Genomic DNA, 20547 nt, shown 5'->3' with positions numbered 1-20547 from the left:
TTTTCAGACACTACTCTGATTTCCTTTTGCTTGCACAGATTCTCTCTGCAGAGGGCAGCATTGTCTTTTTAGCATTACTTCATGTCTTAAAGATTAATGAGAGAAGTTAAAAAGGAAAAAAACATTTTTGATTGTTCCCCAGATCTGATTTTTTAATAGATCACGAATTTCTAGTAAAACCAAAGAATCTGAAATCAGGAGAAATTTTCATTGATTTGAGCACAAATATCTGCCAGGCCAAACACACCACACCAGGCATCCCAGAGCGGCCCGATGCGAGGCTGTGCTGCAGAAGAAAGGAAAACTCAAGTTGCCATTTTCTGACCACGGAGCTTAAAAGTATGAAGGTAGCAATTCCAGCAGAGTCTTTTTTCCAATTATTCTGGAAACAGTGGTAGCTTTAGAAGTAGAATTTAACAGATTTTTTTGTCCACAGAAACACAGTTTTGTCTAGATAGCTAGAAAAGAACAAGGAGCCTGACAGAAAGTTTTCACATGTGAGCTGCTTCTGTTCTCCACTGGAAATTACAACTTTTCAAATAAAATATAAAAATAAAGTCTGTCTGCAAAGAATATAGAAAAAGGTGAAGATAGAAAACCTGTAAGGCAGATTCCCTAGCAACCATTTTGCAGCCCGGCTTTTGAATGCTTTGTTTTCTTTCTGAAAGGAACACAGACATGTTCCGAAAGAGATGGCACCTGAAAGCAGCAATAATTTCCTTAATGCATAGCTGGTAAGAACCATAAAGTGGTACTAATACCTCTAAATACATGAGGGATCAGAAATCTTTATCTAGGACACTACTGAGAAAAGGTTTGCAGAGATGGTACTTGTGAACTGTTAATGAATATATGTTTCTCAGTACGGATGTCAATCGTGACCAAGGAGGGAGCTCAATAAATGAAAGAAAAGCAGTAAAAAGCATTTAAAATCATATGAATAACTGGTAGAAATCACACAGTGCATAGAGAGTTTTGTTTACTGCAAGAAAACACATTTAATTTTTGAATCATTCCCTCCACCGCACTGCCAGCCGTGCCTGGGATTAGTGTAAGGCACCATGCCGGTTCACTAGCTCTCAGGAAGGTATGGCAAAGGTAATACAGAACAGTGCACCAGCTCAGCCAAGGCTGCAACATGCCCAAGTTTTACAAGCCCACTCAAACACAATCATAGTCCTGGCATCTGTGATGCTGCAGAGTAAGCATCTCCGCTCGTTGCAAGCAACTCCGTACCAAAGGGCAGCGCAGCATGCAGAGCGAGCATGTAGGAGGTGGAGGGAGGAAGGAAAAGCTGTGAATTTTTGGCTTGGTGATCGCCTCTGTGCTGTCTTCCTCACTGCAAAAACACATGCTGCATGGAGCAGCGCTGTGGGCACAGCAGTAACTCCTACCATCTGCTGCTGTGAAGGATGGACTGCTGACCTCATGGGCTGCTGCTGCCAAAACACACAGTGCCTCTCCCCACCTTCCGTGCTTAGAGAATCCGTGCACTAAGCACCGTATGTGGCAAAAACCAGAGCTATAGAAAGAGACAAATAATATGTTTGTGCTTTTGGGTACTTACTTAAGCAGAGCTTTGTCCTTGTTAAGATGCTGGAAGAAGGAAGGCTCACAAATGAGCTGGCTTTCCTGACAAACTTGTTTACAGGATTTTCCAGGTTCAGCAAGTTTCACTTGAAGGGCACTTAGTGGGGGCCACATCACTTGCCCATGACAGAAATCCTGCAGTGACAGACAATAATTCATTGTAATGAATCCAACGTCTCATTAGCAATTTTCTCCACTAATAAAGTAACTGATTATTATTCCAAACACTCATTTAGAGCTCATTGTGGTTGACCTAAAATCACTATGAGAAAGAATAAAAAGAATTTTTTGGTGTGGGCGAATTACCACCTGTGCTAGTTGAAACGGGTTGGTATCGTTATTCCCAATGCAGTTTCCTTCTCACCTCTGATTAATCACAAGTAACTGGATCTCTCTTCACTTCCACATACCCAACCCATTTTGGCTCTGTGACTCCTGTTCCACCAGCTCCGTGCTAGCAGAACTATTTTGGTAGCAGCACAGATTCCAAGAGGAAGTTCCAGGGGTCAGCTATCCTGTGGGTGAGAAGTGTCTCTGTGCCAGGTAGTGAGCCATGTGGATCAGGGGAAGTCACAGCAACACTGAGGAAGTGAACTTAAAAGACTGATGATTTTTATAAGGCAATCAGGGTTCAGAGAGTCTGTTTGTTCTCCTCGATTGAGCTGCAAGTCAAAGTGCTCTGTGACAATGAAAGAAACTGGCCCTAATAGATGCAGTGTCATGTGCAGCAAGAGAGGGAAGGAAGAAATGGTATCCAAACACACCTGCTAGCAAAATAGAAAGTAAAAGATTTACAGTCTTGGCATTATAAATGAAAAAAGTAAATAACATTCCATTGTAGTCAGCCATTACTTCAGGATTGGATGAGTCTCATCAGATGGGCATCAGTTCGGGCCCACTCCATCACCATCATGGTTTGCCTTCTCCCAACAAAGCAAATATTTGTACAAACAGATCCCAGACTGTGACCCAGGGCGTAGAAAGACAGAACTACTTGAAAATTTAATGAAATGAAACCTCCAAAGAATTACCGATTCTCATTATCTTTTTTTTTCCTCCTCTGTTTAGATTTCCTCTGCTGAAGCAGGAAGCTTTTGTACCCCCAGCTTTAACCATACATTTAATATCCTAAATAATCTGTTAAGCATCTGATAGCACATAGCAGAAGATCACAGTTAGACCTTATCTGTGCGTGTTTTATGACTCTTATTCTGATAAGTCATTTCATATAATCACTGCAAATGAACTGCCAGTTTGTACAGCTGCTTTATCTGATATCATTTGGATGAACCAAAGTAGTAAGAAACACACGTACAGAAAGTCATCTAAATGTGTCAGGGAAACAAAAGTGCTTCAGGCACAAATTGAGAAGAAACAAAAATTCAAAGAGCAGAAGTGATTTTTCATGAACTCCCATTGCAAATTGACTTTTTTTTACTCATACATTCTCATTAATAGGTTGCATTAATTTATTTGGTTTAGCGCATTCTATAACATGAAAAGAATAAACTTTCATATTTGAAAAAAAAGTAATTTTAGAGGGTATTTTTGACAGACTAATTTTACATGAAAGAGGTTAACAATAGATGGTTTATGGTATTTTTTAATGAGCTTGTTTCATAAGGGCTGCTTTGTTATGTGGACTTGGGTGCTCTGCTTATTCTGAACTTTTATAAATAAACACTTGATGCAGGAGGGAATTTATCTAGGTTACAATATTGTAAATATTGGATTGGATTCATAGCTTGTGAGGGCAGAAGGCAAAGTTATTCAAAGACAAGGAAATCTCCTGTGAGTCTTCACCATTTGCTGGAAACTTCAGCTTTTAATGTCTTAGTGAAAATATTTCCCCAAATCTAGGCCAACACAGCCTCCATTTCTGCTCCATCGCCCTCACAGATACCAGCACACAGAGCTGTGCTGTCACTGGCTGGTTTACCTATCAACTGGGCAACCTAGTTTGGTAACACAATCCCACACACATTATGGTAAGATAAATAAAAGACGCTACGTGAAACCGATGGTTAAAGTTCAGCACAGTCTGTGGTTATACATGTTCTACCTGTAATCATAATTTCAAGGTGAGGTGGACAGCCCATATAACAAGCTGCTGCTGTCCCTGCTCTTCCCTCCAGCGGAATGTCATCACTGGCACTCAGCCGGGTCAGGTCAGTTTGCTCACCCAATAGAGAGCAAACACAAGTATTTTCTGCTGGGTTCCCAAGTACTCCTCAGATGGACCACACTTCTCAAGATCAGTGTGCCTGCTCAGCCAGCCCTCCTTGGCTCATCCAATTGCTCTCAGGTTGCAGCAGGGAACCCTGCAGCTGCTTTGGGAGATGCTGTGGTTCCCTGACTGATGGCAGTGCTGATCTGAGCAGTCCTATCCTTGGGTTTGCATCCTGTGCTGCCCTAGCAGAGCTGACACAGCCATCTCTGGAGCCTTGGAGCCAATAGGACCAAGGGACCTGCTGAACTGCTGGTTGGGCCAGGAAGAAGGAAGAGCCTGGAGTGAAAGCTGGATCACTCTGGCTAAATGTGGCATTGCAAAGTGGCAACCACAGGTCTCAGCAGCTCTCACTCCAGACCCTAAAGACCTTCAGTTCAGCTGCTGGGTCTGAAAATGCAGGGAATTCACAATGCCTGTTGTGAGAATACCGTCCTCCCTCCTGACCCTGACCCAAAAGGGGAATTACAGACAACTCTTTGAAATCCTACAGTTTCACTGTCCCATTGGGTGACCAACGTGTTTGGACATCTGGCTTTTTCACATTCAAAAATTACCACGTAGACCACACACACTTACGCTTAACGCACCTTGCAACCTGTGAAAAAGACCAACACCTTGCATTCAAGGCCAGGTTGAATGAGGCCCTAGGCAACCTGACCTACTGCTTATTCTGTGATATCCATTCCTGTTCAGAGCTTCTGCTTTCTCTGTTCTACCTGTGTCCAACCGCAATCTCTTTAAAACAAGGTCTTCACCTCTATTTTTGCTTCATCTGACATGTCAGGCATAGTGCTAAGTAAATGCAGGTAATAACAATACTGAGCATCCTGAAGGCTGTGAAGCAACAAGAGCTTTTCGCCATTAGTCAAGCCATGAGCAACACAATAACGCTGCATTTAGTTCTGAGCAGGTGTGATAAAGGCAAGGTCTTAACCCTGGGGGAGGTGTAGAGGGCAAAGAAACAGCTTAGCATCTTTGGGGCAATCTCTAAATTGACTTTTTCTTCCTTATACTGAGCTCCATTTCTTCCTTATTGTCAAAACCTCTCATTTACAGCTAACTTAGAAGAATCAAAAGAAGTGGAGAGACTTTTACAGGCTATGATGTCAATGTACCAGCAAAAAGCATAAAGTGTTTGTTGGCAGGAAGTTGGACAGAGCTATGTTATTTTAACTAAACTTTTGGTCTAAAGCCATGTTATTCTCTATTACTATCTGTAATACTGTCATATTTCAGAAATACAGGTACAGGAGCACATTCAGTGTTTCTGAAAGAAATTCCAGAAGTTAATTGGCTTAACGGAGATATAGGTTATCCTCATCACTCTGCTGCAGCAGCCAGAACAAAAGGCAAGAGGTTGGCCTTTGCAGCAGAGCTGGCATTGGGCAGAAGTCCAAGCACACATTCAGTTTCTAGAAATCAGGATCCCATGCAATTCTGTCCAGTTTATTATTCCGACTCAATACCTTTTGCTGATCTCAGCATGCAATAATGCAAAAGTCCTTTAAGTTACAGGTTCCCAAACCTGAATATTTGAAAAAACCTCCAAGAGGTTTTTGTCTAAGTGTAGTTCTACTGAAAAGTATCTCTGCATTTATGTGATACTTTGTGACCCAAAGTTTTTTAGTATGTGCCCACACTGACAAAGCCAGCTGTAAAAGAAGTCACATTCATGCTGAAAAATTACTTCGCTTTTCTACTTCGACAAGTCAGCAGAAGAAGGAAGGTTCTTCATATAGCTATCTGTCTATATACACATTATATAATAGTTAAAAAAAACTGCCTTAGCTCCTGAAACACAAACAAGTATATTCATTTTTGCAAAGATGTATGGTAAATCAGGCATTCATGGATGAATCAGAAAAGCAGAGTGAATATTCTGGTAGTCAGCACTTTGTCTTCACTGCTTGACAGCCTCTGCATGCATAAAAATCCCACTGGTACAGTATCTGCTGGGAGCTTCACAAGCCAATGCACAGGTATCCCTGTCTGCATCCAGGTGAACCCCTGGGAACCTCATCTGAGCAAGCAATTGTCTACCAAGGGCTGCACACTGTTTTCACCTTAACAGCAACATTAGGAGGCTGTAAAATAGAGAGGCTGCCCTGTTCCCAATGTAAACCAAAAGATTCACCCACAATAAAAGCACATACCTGTCTTTCAATAAACGCATTCATCCTCTGAAGCATTCCCTCGCAGGTAAATTCATAGGGCAAATAAGGGTCAATCTGTTGAAATGCAGTTCATTAGGTTAGGTGTGTTTCTGTTCAAATGAGTGCTGTGGTGCACTGTGGTAGCTGCTTGTATTTTTAGTGCCATATAATAGAAGCAAATATACTCATTAACAAATCACAGTTTGACAAAGTCATCAATAGTTTAAGCTGATTTTTCCTCCTTTGCAATGGCTGTAAAAGGAGCTCAATGACCATCTTTAAGGGTATGCCAAATACTAGAATTTCAGGGCATATTGCAAAGTAAGAGATACAAAGCTAGCCCGAGACCCTGCTGGATGCTAGTTTCAGTCCTGGAACTGAAGTGAAAAACAAAGCAATGTGACAAAAAAGAATGTGGTACTTCCAAAAACATCTGCCTTTTTTTTCCCCCCTTTATTTTCTTCATAAAGTGCCCTCGCTAGAATGCCACTCCATAAGTGTAGAGGCATTTCAGGGGCAGTTATGCTACGGCTATTGAATCAGTCAAAAGAGTTAAGCTGGTACTGAACAGCCTGCAAAGCAGTATGAACAACAAGGAAACCTCAGTGAACACGCAACATATACATTGCTTTATGATTTACAATGAATTTGTATAGAAATGTGGGTTTCACCTCACATTTGTTTTATTCAGGTAAAATTCTGACTTACCTGGTACTAAGTCATGATTATCAGATACAACAGGGATAGAATGACAGCATTTTCCCCCAGTAACCTATGAAGTGCAACACCCTAATTAAATTAACATTATGAGGCAGTCTACTCATGTTCCATGATATATTCTCAAGTGTTGATTTAAAATTGAGAATACGTTTCTCACCTTTTGATTCAAAATTGATTTCACAGCCTTCTCCACTTCAGAAAGATTGTTGATGTCTACAGTCCAGACGTGGGGCTTCCCAATGTAAACTTCAGCATAGGGATGCTGAGATGTTAGCTGGAAGGAAGAAATGGCATTGCTAAAAATGACAGTGTTAGGATTGCTTTCCCCCTCACTCTCCACCAGATTTGGTGACTAAAATATACTGGGAGAATGCAAGAATTCAGCTAGAGCTGAACAGTCAATTTCATTCCTTTTGAGCTATCTTTCAGATTCTCCATGTTTAAATTCAGAGAGTGCATTGAGTAGGAAAACTGGAAATCTGATTACAATGCAGCTCATGAGCAACATTTGTGCACTTTTACTTGTGGCTTTGCTCCTCACAACGTCTTACACTGCAGAATAGTTGCTGCTTACATTAATTCCTCTTCGTGTGACCCAGCCTGCCCTCTGTGCTGGGCGCAGCTCCTTCACAGAGCAGTGCCAGCTGTCACAGCTCACCACTGCTGCCAGGCCTGGCTGGACCCGTGTGAGTGGCTGCTGGAGCCGGCACCCCTTGCCCTGTCTCTCCAAATTTCAAACACTTCCAAGCTTCTATGAGCAGAAGTGTATAAAAGACCATTTCTATAACTCAGGATGAATTGTGACTGCTGTTTCTGTTGCTGCTGTTACTACAAGCATCATTTGACCTCAAGGAGAGTGTTAACTGCTATTCTGCTCAACCCTTGGTCAGGAAACAATTTCAATAAATACTCCAGTAGAAACCAAGAAAAGTGATCCCAGAGATGGCTTGTCAGATTCCTCAGCGCTAGCAGGATGGCACTGCAAGTGAATTCTGCAACAGCTTTCACCATCCTTGCTCTCTTTCTCACCCAAACAATGAACTAACTGGAGCTACTCAACTGCCTGAGTTTCTAGGACACTTATGTTTGAACTTTACGCTGCAGAAGCTACATTTCTATTGCTTCCAGTTCCAACAAAAAAATCTTCCACTGTGCCTTTAAAAACACGAGCACAGACTGTCTTTCAAATTGCACAAAGCCTTAGGAGTCGGGCACTAGACCACTCTTCCTCTACCATCTCAGTAGGCAGAGAACAACGTTACAGCCAGGCCAGATTTGGAAGATGAACGTAACTGCACTTCCCAGACCAGTAACTGTTTGAGTATTGAGAATAACCAGCAATGTGTTTTTACTGCAGCAGACATTCTGCACCCGTACTCACAAAAAATTAAGACTATTTCTAGTACTGAAATGCTTTAATTAGCTGAGGCTTGATATTTTAGATACTCAGGAGATGCTCCATCTGGCTATAATTAAGACTTATTAGAAAAGTTTTAAGTAGATTTGAAATTAATTTCTAATTTGAAGTCCTTTTTCTCCCTAAAAGCAGAAAATTATTTCTGTGAGGAAAGAAACCACACCCATCAAACACATCTCAGGTAGTCTTACGTAGCATACTGTGTTTTCTTTTTTTGCAAGGGAGAGAAATGGAGAGGACCTCTCGGTACAAATACTGCTACCATAGAAGCTATTGGAAGGTGAATTTCTGATTGTTTTTCTCCTTTCCCATCTCTCTTACCCGGTAGAGTGGAAGCAGGTAACTGCACACCCCAGATCCACTGCAACAAACTATACTTAGGGTATGTGAGAAACAGCAACTTGCAATGGTTACTTTACTGTACAAAATATAGAGTTAATTTTCAAAGCGGTCAGTGGATAATCAATTCATTTTCAGAATTACACAAATGTTTGTTGTTAATACTTGAAAAAAATGGCAGAGGGATAGAAGAACTTTTTTAAACTCAAGAATTCAGCACCAAGATAAGTAGATATAAATGCAGTTGTGGAAACCAGTCACATCAAAGGTTAGTTTTACAATAGATCAACTGAGCACATGAATGGAGTAACATTTGTGAAGAACGTTCACTATATTGTTTTGTACTGAAGCTGTCAGTAGGGATTAGTTTTCTGTGCAGGTCAACTGCACGGTATTTCTGTTACAGCTGACAGATGTCAGCAGGATTTAGCAGAGCATTCCATGCACTAAAACTTCTACTAGAGAAAGGTGGGCCACAAGCAGGCCTGACTAGTTGTAGTGTTTGGGCACAGAACAACTTTTAGAAGAGAGAGACAGGTGAGCAACTCAGAGAAGGAAAGCTCTGAGAGGTGCCAAGTCCAAGGAGAAGGTTCAAGTGGGCTTCTTTTCATTCTTGCTATCTCCTTTGGAGGTAGCAGTGCAAACTGTGGGAAGGGCTGAGGTACGACGAGCTGAGAAGAACCTACAGCCCTGGCACGCAAACTTATCATCAACTTATGTTCATGGTTGTAAATAGGAAATTGTCCTTTGCTCATCAGTGTGCTGGCACTGCTCAGTACACAGCGTATAAAGCCAAAACACAGCATCATTTATGAGATACTGCTGTGCAAGCTTCTCATCACCTAAGCATTCCTTCAGATAAGTATGTAAAGGAAATACCTATACACATCTATGAAGAAGTTATGGTCACAAGTAAAAGACCTGTTATCAGAAAAGGCTACATGACTACTAAATGCTTGCAGGTGTTGTAGGCATGTGCCATAGCTGGCAGGCTTACTTAGCCTCGTTCTTCTCTTAACAGAGGCTAAACACCCTGGCTGTTCTGTAAGCTTGAGGTTTAGTTTTCCTCTTACCTCAAATAATCAGTTCTCCAAATTCATTTTGTGTTCAACTGCAAATATAGTGTGTTGTTAGCATTAATGGCAGTGCTCAACTGTGACTTGAATAGATTTTTTTTTTCCAGAGAAAGAAATAAATATAAAAACGTATACAACAATCCTCCAAATGCTACTCTAAGAATGAAGACACCTATTTAGCTCCCGTGAAGAACACAGTAATACGTTTCTTCCACTAAATAAAAATGCTTTCTAACAAGGCACCACGCACGACCTGTTCCATGTCAGAACATTGGGTGTACAAACAGAGTTTAGTTTATGGTCTGTGAATAAGGATTAGCAGAACGTACACACAGACACAGAGGTGAAGTTTAACAGTATGTGAATGAAAAATTTCCATTATGCATGGGACTGCTCATGAGGACTGCTAATCCCACGGATGGCTAACGAAAATGACAGTTGTACATTTCTTGCAATAAACTGTGAATATTTATGCAACTTCTCCTGTATTGTGTTACTAAAAAGAAATCCACAGTCATTCTCAGTAAAGAACCTATCAATATTAACAAAGCTTACCTCTCGGAGCGTCGGCTTGCCTTTGAAAAATTCTGTGTTTTTGCTACTTTTTGGTGGATTAAATCTTAAGTTTAGGAAAGCACATCCATTGGCAATAGCCTCTAAAGGAGCAGGCCCTTCATAGGGAAATCCAAGACCAACAAACAGCTGAAAAGAAGAAAAGAAGGTCTGTCTGAGTGTTTGCTCTTTACAGAAATTGAAAGCTAAGGCCTAACACAAAATAAACAATCACACACTCAAAATATACAAGCCTACAAAAAAACAACATTAAGAAGAAAATGTGATTCAGCAGCTCACTCCCTCATACCTAAGCAGTAATGGAATGTCCTGTCAAACACATTTGACAATAATCTTCTGTAATGAACTAAGATGGCTTTTCATGCAGCTGAGGGAACAACAGACCCTTTCAATTTTTTTGGAGGGGTGAAATCATTTGGTGATTTGATTGGTATTCAAATGAAACTTCTGGGCTGCCTTGCAAGTATAAGTTTTATTGCAGTAACCGCACCAAACAGCCACAGTACTGTTTTCCCCCTCTCCCACATCAGCTAACTTGCTGGTTTCGCCAATATGAACATGCTCCTGGCAAGCAGATTAAGTCTAATTAAAACGGTAGATGGCAGCAAACATCAACTGAAGACACTAACTAGTCAGGTTTGCATAGGATTAAGTAGATTCAACGCCCCAAGGTACGCTGCAGGAGGTAAACTGCATCACAAAGCTATTCTTATTGTCAGCTGAGATGACAGGTGCTCTAGAAAAGGCAGCGTTTTTCCTCAATGTCAAGAAATTTAGTATTTTGTCAGAGTTGCATAGCATTTATTTGTATCTTGATCCCCTTCTTGGCCTAGCATAATTCCTGAACTAAATAATTTTATTTGAAAGTATAATGGCAGAATGAAAAGCTCTGATGATAACAGCAATGTCTCAGCAATGCTTGACGACTTCATATACGTATATATGTGTTTATATAGCTACTCTTTTTTCAGAACAAAAGGGAATCTCTGTAACTGTTAGAATATTAGAATTCATGTATTAGAATTGTCATCAGAACCATGCATTCAAGGAATTCCAATGACACTATTCTAACCTTGTTTTCTGCAGCATGGAAATGAATGCTAGTAACAGAAGATTCACAACTGATGGCCCACTCTAGAAGCCAACCTCACCTCCATACACAGACCTGTAGTCAGTAGTGCTGTGCACAGGCATTGCAGCATCGGCCCTCTCTGACCCATGACAACAGTATTTTTCTAGGTTGGCCATCCAAAAAGAAGGTTAACCTTCTCACCTTGTTTGAGAACATACAATTTTCACAGCATGGAGCTGAACGTTGGTTCTTCAGTTTCCAATTTTCAGGTTAAAAAAAGTCATCCACTTGCTAAACTCTTCCCAGCTATCTTGCTGGGAAATCCTACAGGAAATGCTCCAGAGGCTGAGAAAAAAAGATCTGAACGACTATCTTCACCGAAGCTACATTACCTAAGTTTGGGTTTTATACGTGGCATAGGATATATTAACTTACAGCTTAAAAAAAAAAAAAAAAAAAAGGAAAAAGAAAACATACTAAATTTCACATCAAAAGAGGTTTAATTTAAAGGAAGGAAATCTTTTGAAAACAACAAATTAGATGTGAAACTATTTCATACAATCTGCATGCAGGATGTTTGTTTTTTTGTAAAACTACTGCTTTGCTTAGGCAAAAAATCCAGCTGAGAACCAGCAATTACAACCATCTGAAGCATCAATTCTCCTATGATCCTGTGTTTGCCTGTTATGTAGAGAGTGCAGGTTTGTTTGTTTCATTTTTCACTTTTTTAATAAGCTGCTGCTGTGCACTGCTGAACAGTTTTGTGTCTGGCTGGTCCGTTTACTTAGGAGGAAGCTCCATGGGGAAAGAAACATGTTTTTATGTTTTGACAGCACAGAGCACACTGTCAACACTTAATCTATAATAAATAGCCTACCACCTGTTTCACATCAATTTTCAAGCCTTAGTTCTAAGCAGCACCATACCTTTGAAGAAATAAAGGAAGATGTTCCTTATGGTTAGAAAGGTGGTTTGGTGTGTGCTGCCTGCTGGCCCTGGGCCTCACACTGCAGCCCAGCTCACTCCTGCCTGCAGCCCCCAGCTCCTCCTTCCAGCCCCCAGTTCTTCCAACACTCTCCCCTCACATCATCTTCATTAGCTCAGCTGAGATCCCCAAAGCGAATCTACGCCCTGCTGCTGGAAACTGGCCTGAAGTTCCTTGGTTAGTATGGGATAAAGACTGTGTGGAAGAGAAGGCTCTCACCTGCAAGACAACAGATATTTAGGACAGACTATATTTCTACATATTTGTGACACAAAAGAACACTGCTGCCTCCACACAGGGCTCCTGACTGTGGCTTACGAGTGCTGCTCTTTTCGCACATGCTGGGCCTGTGCAGACCTGGCTGCTTCACCCTGTGGCTGCAGCTCCGTAATGAAAAGCTTCACATTGGAGTGTGTTGGCAGTGTGACTGTGGGCACACACCACCCAGGAAGGCGGGCCTTGATCTTGACTTGCTAGCTGGAGCAAAGCTGCTATGCAAAGTAGAATTCCCTTATCCATCACTGATAAGTTAGTGATTCAAAGCAGTTCATTCTGTATGTGAGCATTATTCTCAACTTCAAAATGTTTTTGAAAGCCACACCATTATTATTCACACAGTTCTTTAAATGGGCACATGCCACAGTAGGCGGTGTACGCTTACACCATATGTAACGAGATGATTGCCAGGAGGACTTTACAGTATAAAAGTATTTCTACAGGAGATAACAGCAAAATAAATACAGATGTAAAATGATTATTAGCAGCAGCTTTCTTTCGTTTCCTTTATTCAAACCATTTCCTTGTTTGCAAGGTCTGGTACCCACGTGCACCTGCAGGCCTGCACAAATCAAAGATGGCGATTCAGATCCACAATCTCACTTGCACAACTTAAACAAATACACAGGTGTTGAAGCCTTTACAGGGTTACTTTGGTTTATCATAAGGTAGGCTCCTCAGGAACCTTTTCTGCCTTTGCAGTGAAACGAACTCCTGCTACAGAATTTCAGGCTCTTGAGCTGGCCAGTGAGCATCACGGCACCCAAAACACCACTCTTCTGATCGTCACCTCGGCATTTCTGTCATGGTGTAGCAGCTAAATGGGGACTTCTTTGGCATGATATTTGCCATAACAAGTACTCTGCAACCACTGCCATGAAAAGCAAATTTAAAAGTATGTATTGTTTGAAATCAGTCACTTCAGTTAGCACCAAGCAATTTACCCACAGAATTCACAGCAACATACTGGACTGTTATTAAAACAAGTACTTGAACAAATAATCTAAAATATAGCCCTAAGTATAAAACTAGGGCTGAATATTTTAACTGTATAATTCTGAAGAGCTGAACAGAAATATTTCATATTCCAGAGACTCTTTATTGTGTGCCTCTTTACTGGACTATTTTGTATATTCTCTTCTGAACTATGGAAAGAGAAGTATGGCAAAGTCTGTTGTTAACTACCTTAATACATTTTCCTCATTAATATAAAATGCCTTCTGAAAAAGTCCTTCCTTTTGAGATTGAAATACCTTCACAACAGATTTGCTTTTTATATGCCTGTTCAGCTGTTTTTTTATGAGTCTGGAAGCAAAATTATATTACTTCATAAAAGGCAATATCGAAAAGTTAAAGTTCATTTTCCTATTTATGCTTATCCAACATTACGACAGGTTTTTCTCAAACTACCTTAAAAGCTATTGATCCTACTATTTCATTAATCACTGCTGTGAAAGCATAAACCACCGTTTAGTAGAAGAATTTGGATTCCCTCAAAAATTTGCAAGGACAGGGAGCGCAAAGTGAAATCTTCTCAAAAGGAGGAGTTTCTCAAAATCTCAGTGCTGGTTCTCTGAGGACAGCCTGGTGCCAGCCCAGCAGGGAAGTTGGCACGGAGGCTGCACCTTGCCTCCCTCTGTTGCTCTGAGGTGATGAATGGCTCCGCATCTGCTCCTCAGGAATTGCTGCATCTCTACAGCTTGTCACGCACCACACAGCTGAACTAGCCAAGTTGGATGTCGAGTAGCACCCTCTGCTTGAAAAGCACACTTAGGCTGAAATGCACTGCTTTGTGATGTACTCTAGGAGAAAATGGCAGCTGCGTGCTTTTGAGAATAACCGTGTCCTATACCAGCTACCAAATATGAACAAATGCCATGACTGAGCTGTCACCTATTGGAATTTTCTTTTTAAGGGCAAAATGAAGTGGTGGAAAGTAAGCTGACAGGTGTGGGTAGCTTCAGTTGGGTGACTTGTTGAAGTATTATTTAGCTCTGACTTTCTAAAACTAGATCATTTGTAAACTGACCTGACAAAAATGTGCTACCACAATGTTGAAATCATATACGATGAAAGAATCTTTGCCCTTGGATCTTGAACTGTATGTTTAGAAAGAAAAATCAGAAAGTTTCTGGAAGCTTAAAGGGAAAGTTTGTTGCTTAGAGACAGTGAACAACAGGCTAGATGGCTCAAGTGAGTTCTGCATGCACAGATGTTGCCACCAGCAAGGTACAGCTCCTGTTGTTCATGGATTTTCAGCACACTGACTTTTCAGTGACAAAAAACCTTAACTAAATTCATTATGGGGTCTGGTCACGTTGCCTGGCAATTAAAGTGATTATGATTAAAAAGTGTCCTTGGACATCACGGGATGCATGTGCACACTCACAGGAAGCTTCTCAGGGCACAATGCTCCCTTTTAAGTCAGCTTGATTTCTGTGAAAACCCCGCACTGACGCTAGCAATTCAATGCCAGGAACTATTGATACCAACATGATGAATTCACAAATGTAGCAGATGGCCAATGGAGACAGGTGAATGGCGCTTTATACTGAGCTATGTTAAACTGTTGTCTCAAAGGAGATCAGAATCAGAAACTGTGAATGTACAGGCAACAAGAAGACTTAGATCGAGTGTGTAGATTAACACTAAGAATCAACCATATGCTGAAGCAGAAAAGCCATGGATCCTATGAGATGCTAAACATCAGTTAGAAAAAAATAAAATAAAATCCCAAAGAAAAAAAATCAAACAAACAGCTCTGACTAAAAAAGTGCAATTCAATTAAACAGTAATTCTCAGTTTCCACTTTCAGTATCAGGATGCAGCTGTTTTGATCTTCAGCTAGATATCTTGGGACAAGAATTATACAGGAGTAATAACCAAAATTAATGGTGTAGTAAGACATATTTCATTTCATTATCAGAACTGCATTGCACTCTGATTTGTCTGACAATAAAACAAAGTAAGTATTAGGAGAACTGGATGGACTCCTAACTGCTTATTATCAGGCCAAAGGTTTGTTAGCCTGGTTACATCTTTTAACTTTTCTCAAGCACATCAGTGTGTTTCTTTGCCATCTGACAAAAAGAATGCATTACATTTTCAAAGGATTTTCCTCAGTGTTAGGAGAAAAACAAACCGGCAATGCACAATAGTATAGAAAATCATTAAAATCTAAAGTGCCTGTAGGACTCTGGAAAGAGAATAGCTTGCATCCACACTTCTCACAGAAATTCAGTTTGTGAGAAATAAACAACTTGCTGATCACAGAACTACCTCCCCACCACAAGCCAGTATCCTCCATTGGATCTCACTAGTCAAAGTATGGAGTAAAACTAGACTTGCTAATTCCAGTCATAAGACCCCATGCTAAACTGCAAAATACGTATTAACTTGAATTTGTCCTAAATTATGTCTTTATGTTGCATCTTAGCATACACCAAATACAACCACTAACAGGAGAAGCTATCCATTTAGTCTATTTATCCATTTATCTATTTAATAATAAAAATCATATTTTTTGGTATAATATATCTAAGAGAGCTGATAATGAATTAAAGATGAAGACTTACTCAAATATAATTGGTATTATGAACTGCTGCTTTTTTTTTTTCTTTAATTAATTATAAGGACACCAGTAATTCTGCAGGAAACTCATTAATTTAGTTTACTATTCCACTCAATAGAATGTATTTTTTTTCACAAGAAGTGATTGTTTGTGCTTGGGGTTATTACAATGTCAAAATTCCACCCACATTAGTACTGTGGTTAACACAGTGATTTCATACTCCATGAGGGTGAAAAGCTGTGTAATCTCAGTATTATCTATGATGAATGTAAATGTTGACTTTTTAATCTGCAACATTATGTGTATCTGTATGTATGAAGTACATACACCCAGTGGTTGCCTTTAAAAAGTCATAATTTGCCAACAGCTGTCATGCAGAGATGTCAAATTACCATCGTTTCCCCCAGCAATCAAAAGGAGATCTCTACTGTTGTGTGGGAAGACTGGAAAATGGCTTTTCTTTTCTTTTTTAATAGATTCTTCTGTGGAAGTGCACAGCAAGAAACCATCAACAGTGGAGAGTAAGTTCTATATATTTTGCTAATTTTAAACACACAACCCCATTTATTTCACCAACTGAAAGTTAAACATTCTATTTAAATGTAATATACTAAAGCATCTTAGTGTTGTAAAATGTTCTACAAGGATTATGGGAATGGCAATGAAAATCCAACAAAACATTCCAATTGCAGGGACAAAAGTGTATTTATTTAAATGTATACATTGTCGCTTATCTTGACCTCCCTTGACTATGAAGCCACAGGCAAAGCATACCATGAAAAGCATGCTCTTCTGTTCTCTCTCGTCTCTGCACAACTGGAGCAGAGGGAAGGAAAGGAATGGAAAATGAGGGGCTTGCCTTTCTTCTTTTCCTCCCTACAGAGTGGGGTTACTTCAGGTTAAAGTCATTGGTATGGCAGAGCAAGCATTCATATTGTACAGCTTTCGTATAATACTTAACTTTCACATTATGGACCTGAAACAAAGTATTCTCTCAGCTGATAATCTCCTTGAGCTGAATACAACATTTAGGAAAATGAAACACAAATTTAGCCATGTTTTTGAAGCTCGCTGTTAAATGTCTCCCCTAGATTGTAGGTAGTAGTCCCAATTTTCCAGTAATAGCTGTCAATCCAAAAAACATGGGCACGATCACGAATGTGTTATTAGCATATGGAAGAAAATTAAATTTCTTTTTCATTGGATCATTTATATTTCTAGAACTTTAAAATTAGGAGTGCAGTTGTAGGAGGTGAAATGCATGTACTTCAGATGCTGTCTCTCTTTACCTATTTTTGCTGTTTCTCCTTGACAAACTTACCTTGGTTTCTCTCAGTAGAAACTGCAGATCCCGCCCACTGAGTATACCATGGTTTTTTACATAGCCAGGAATATAAATGGTGCTTGTCCCATGAACAGTTCCATGAACTTCCATATAGGTGTGAATGACGTCCAGATAAGCCTTCTTGTCCTGTGGTAGCAACAATAAAATATTTTCAGACTATACACATTACAAGCAGGGATCAAGATCAGATACCAAAATGACAGAAAGGGAAGAAGTTGCTCATTCTCACATTTTCTTGCATGATTCCTTACATGCTCACTCTTAATGTTTTCTCTGCATGACTCATATAATATCCAATCTTTCATTAAGTTTTTAGTTTTCTTTTTTACTAGTTTAAAAAAAAGCAGCTTTTTTATTTGTAATACATGTAAAAAATAAATAAATATAAAGGTTCTATTAATTTCTAACTGGATAGAACGTAGGTCACCAGATAGCTGTATACTCAGCACTGCCTAAACAGTATTTGTCTTCAAATTGTGAAAACAAAAAAACAGTAACAATCCCCAAACAACAAAAACTATAAATGATCTCACTGTGAAATATCAAACTGTCACTCTTTTCTTGGAGATGTAACAAAGTAATTGTTCACCTTCTTTGTGAAGAAAAGCTCGAATCTCACTTCACAAGCTACGCTCCTGCCAAATGAACACATACTCTTATCTAAACGCGTAGTATCTCAGTCTCATGACATACCTGAAAATATTCCAACTACCTGAAGTTTAAAAAGCATTTTGGAAAACACCCAGAGTAAACAGATTTATACTGTTGCATTAAACAAAATAAAAAGCACGCAAGAAAACAGTATACCATCCTAATTTGCAAACAAGAATTAGTTTTAATTTTCAGTGCCATGCTTTTTGAGTTTGAGTTTTAAAGACTACCAGCATTCCAAAAGCAATTAGCTAAAGACTGCATTTACAGCCAGTACGCAGCAGAGATCAGATACTTCCCCTCAGTATTTGCACACAGTCTTAGTAATAACTCTAAAATCACACAACAAGTTTCTTAACTTTTTGGCAGCTTCAAATGACTACTTTTGTCATGTAAATTCTGTACCCGGTTCTTCCACAGCCCTGTGTGATAGCTGGCAACAGTTTTACCAAAGTTCATTCAAAGGGCAAGTTGACTGGAAAAAACCTGTCTTTTCAAATCTTGAAGAAGCAATAAGACATCAGGCCTGGATGAATGAACATCAATACTTCCTAGAACATGCTTCCTAAATGAATTGTTGGTATACATTCAAATGCACAGGTTATTTAATGTCACATAATTACAGGCTTCTTGCTTTTGCTACCTCTGCTGGTAAGGCTGTATTTGATGAAGTGGACTGCCTGTCTCATCACTGAATCACTCTGTTCTGGTAGGTTGGCCAAGGTTGCACCATTCAGTGTCCTGTGTTAAGCATTATGTAAAATAGGCAACAAATGGAGACAAAGGGTTGCTGTTATTGTTAATTAATACAAACTATTTAAAAAAAAACAACAAAAAACAAGCTTTTTTCTTCTTTTTCAAATCTGAAGAGATGTTCCTCCCATTATTAGTAAAATAAAGTAACATAATTAGAAACTTAGAGAAGCTCATACATTTTGTTAAAAGAAAACCAATTCCAGAACTTTTCGTTCTTTCTTACACATCAAGTCTTGGCTGTTTTTGGAGTCAGAGAAGATAAATCTTTGATCTGAACTAGCTCTGCTACCACCTTATTCTTATCCATTATCTCATTTTCAAAGATGAACATAAAATGGACCAATACAATTGTCCCATTTTCACATCCTGCTTGTACACGATGACAATAAAAATCTAGAGGGTTTCTGAGAAACACCTGTGATGTCCATTAAAAATTTTGCTGGAAACATTCTTTGATAGATATAGAGGACACTGAATTTATCCCAAAAATATTTCCCAAATTACCTGTTAATAACAAAGTGAATATTCTTACTGTGTTTATGTGCTGTCTTCTGTCTAAATACCAGCAATTGCTTGCTACAAAATGAGGAATGCAGGGTTAAAGAAGGGCAGCATACCAACACAGGAGGAAAAGAGTAGGCTTCCATGCTGTATTTACAGTTGCACTTTTTGGGGAGTAGGGAAGGTCTTACATGACAAAAATATTCTAAACACTTAAAACAACCAATTAGAAAATAAGAAATCATAAGTATGGCCTTCAGAAATACAAGGACTGCAAGTAAATAAAGAAACGTGATGTGCAAACAAAATAAGAGCATTCCTTTCATTGTTAAACCACTTCCTGAGTTTGATTGCTTGAGTGGGGATTTAAATTTTCTTTAATCTTAAAAAATAAAAGTAAACTCCTGGTTTTTACTTTACCTAAGGGTAATTCAAAGAGAATCAAAGAAATGCAAAGAGATCACGACCATGGGCTGGGGTAAAGCTAGTAAAGCTAGCTAGCTTTACTAAAGCTAGTAAAGCACTAGTAAAGCACAATCAAATTGCTCTTCAGAGTCGGGGTCAAGCTGTATTATTCACTACATTCACTCTCCGCAGTGCAAAACTTATGAGCATGAAAGACTATCACATGAAAATAGAGCAAATTATTTTTCCTCAGAATCAAAACGGAAGGGTAGTGGTAACTAACAGTCATACGAGCCCTTTCTGAAACAAGTTTTTAGCAGCTAAAATAAACTTGCCATTCAAGAAAAGCAAGAAATATTTGTTGATTATTGAGTGAAGAACTGTCCTTACCATACATCAATTATTTCCACCTGCCTTCAAAGGCATTGTAAGGCCTTTCCCATCAAAGCAATCAGATGACAACAGTCTGCAAAGTCTTTCCATAAGAAAATGCTGGCAGCAAGGTGCAGCATGAAGGGCTGAAATTTTACGTTTGGTGGATCAAAATGTAAAAGTATAAATGCAACAGAAGTACGTGGCAGAAACATGATGCATGAAGAACTAAAGTCTGCTTTTTTCTTGTCATGATAAAGGACATCCACATATCACCTTGTGATATCCTTTGTCAGTGTAAAGTTTTCATACATTTTTGCAATTTTAGACCACTTGAGTAAGCTCACAGAACATTAGAAATTCAGCAAGGAACTAAACTAACCACCACATACACAGGACTGCAGGCTGATTACATTACACAGATCTTGATTCAGTCCCAGACCAGATGAAGGGGTTGAAAGTTCAAACTGTAAAACAGGCATATAACCAGTCCCATCTTCAAACAATTAAACAAG

The 20547-nt window shown here is 39.5% G+C and overlaps 1 protein-coding gene across 3 annotated transcripts in view; it reads right to left on the bottom strand.

Moving 5' to 3' along the window:
- MGAT5 (alpha-1,6-mannosylglycoprotein 6-beta-N-acetylglucosaminyltransferase) overlaps window positions 1-20547 on the bottom strand; it is a 111375-nt gene that overhangs the window by 6872 nt on the left and 83956 nt on the right. For all 3 annotated transcript variants that reach the window (XM_040704259.2, XM_015289923.4, XM_015289924.4), the window contains 5 exons: window positions 17324-17473; window positions 10081-10227; window positions 6851-6967; window positions 5974-6048; window positions 1568-1725 (listed from right to left, as the gene is read on the bottom strand). In XM_040704259.2, the coding sequence (XP_040560193.1) occupies window positions 1568-1725; window positions 5974-6048; window positions 6851-6967; window positions 10081-10227; window positions 17324-17473 (647 nt within the window). The remainder of the gene's footprint in view (window positions 1-1567; window positions 1726-5973; window positions 6049-6850; window positions 6968-10080; window positions 10228-17323; window positions 17474-20547) is intronic.

The sequence above is a fragment of the Gallus gallus genome, chromosome 7, assembly GCF_016699485.2.
Source record: "Gallus gallus isolate bGalGal1 chromosome 7, bGalGal1.mat.broiler.GRCg7b, whole genome shotgun sequence".
Taxonomy (NCBI): domain Eukaryota; kingdom Metazoa; phylum Chordata; class Aves; order Galliformes; family Phasianidae; genus Gallus; species Gallus gallus.
The sequence above is the reverse complement of the archived record's forward strand: the minus strand, read 5'-3'. Positions and strand labels throughout refer to the sequence as shown.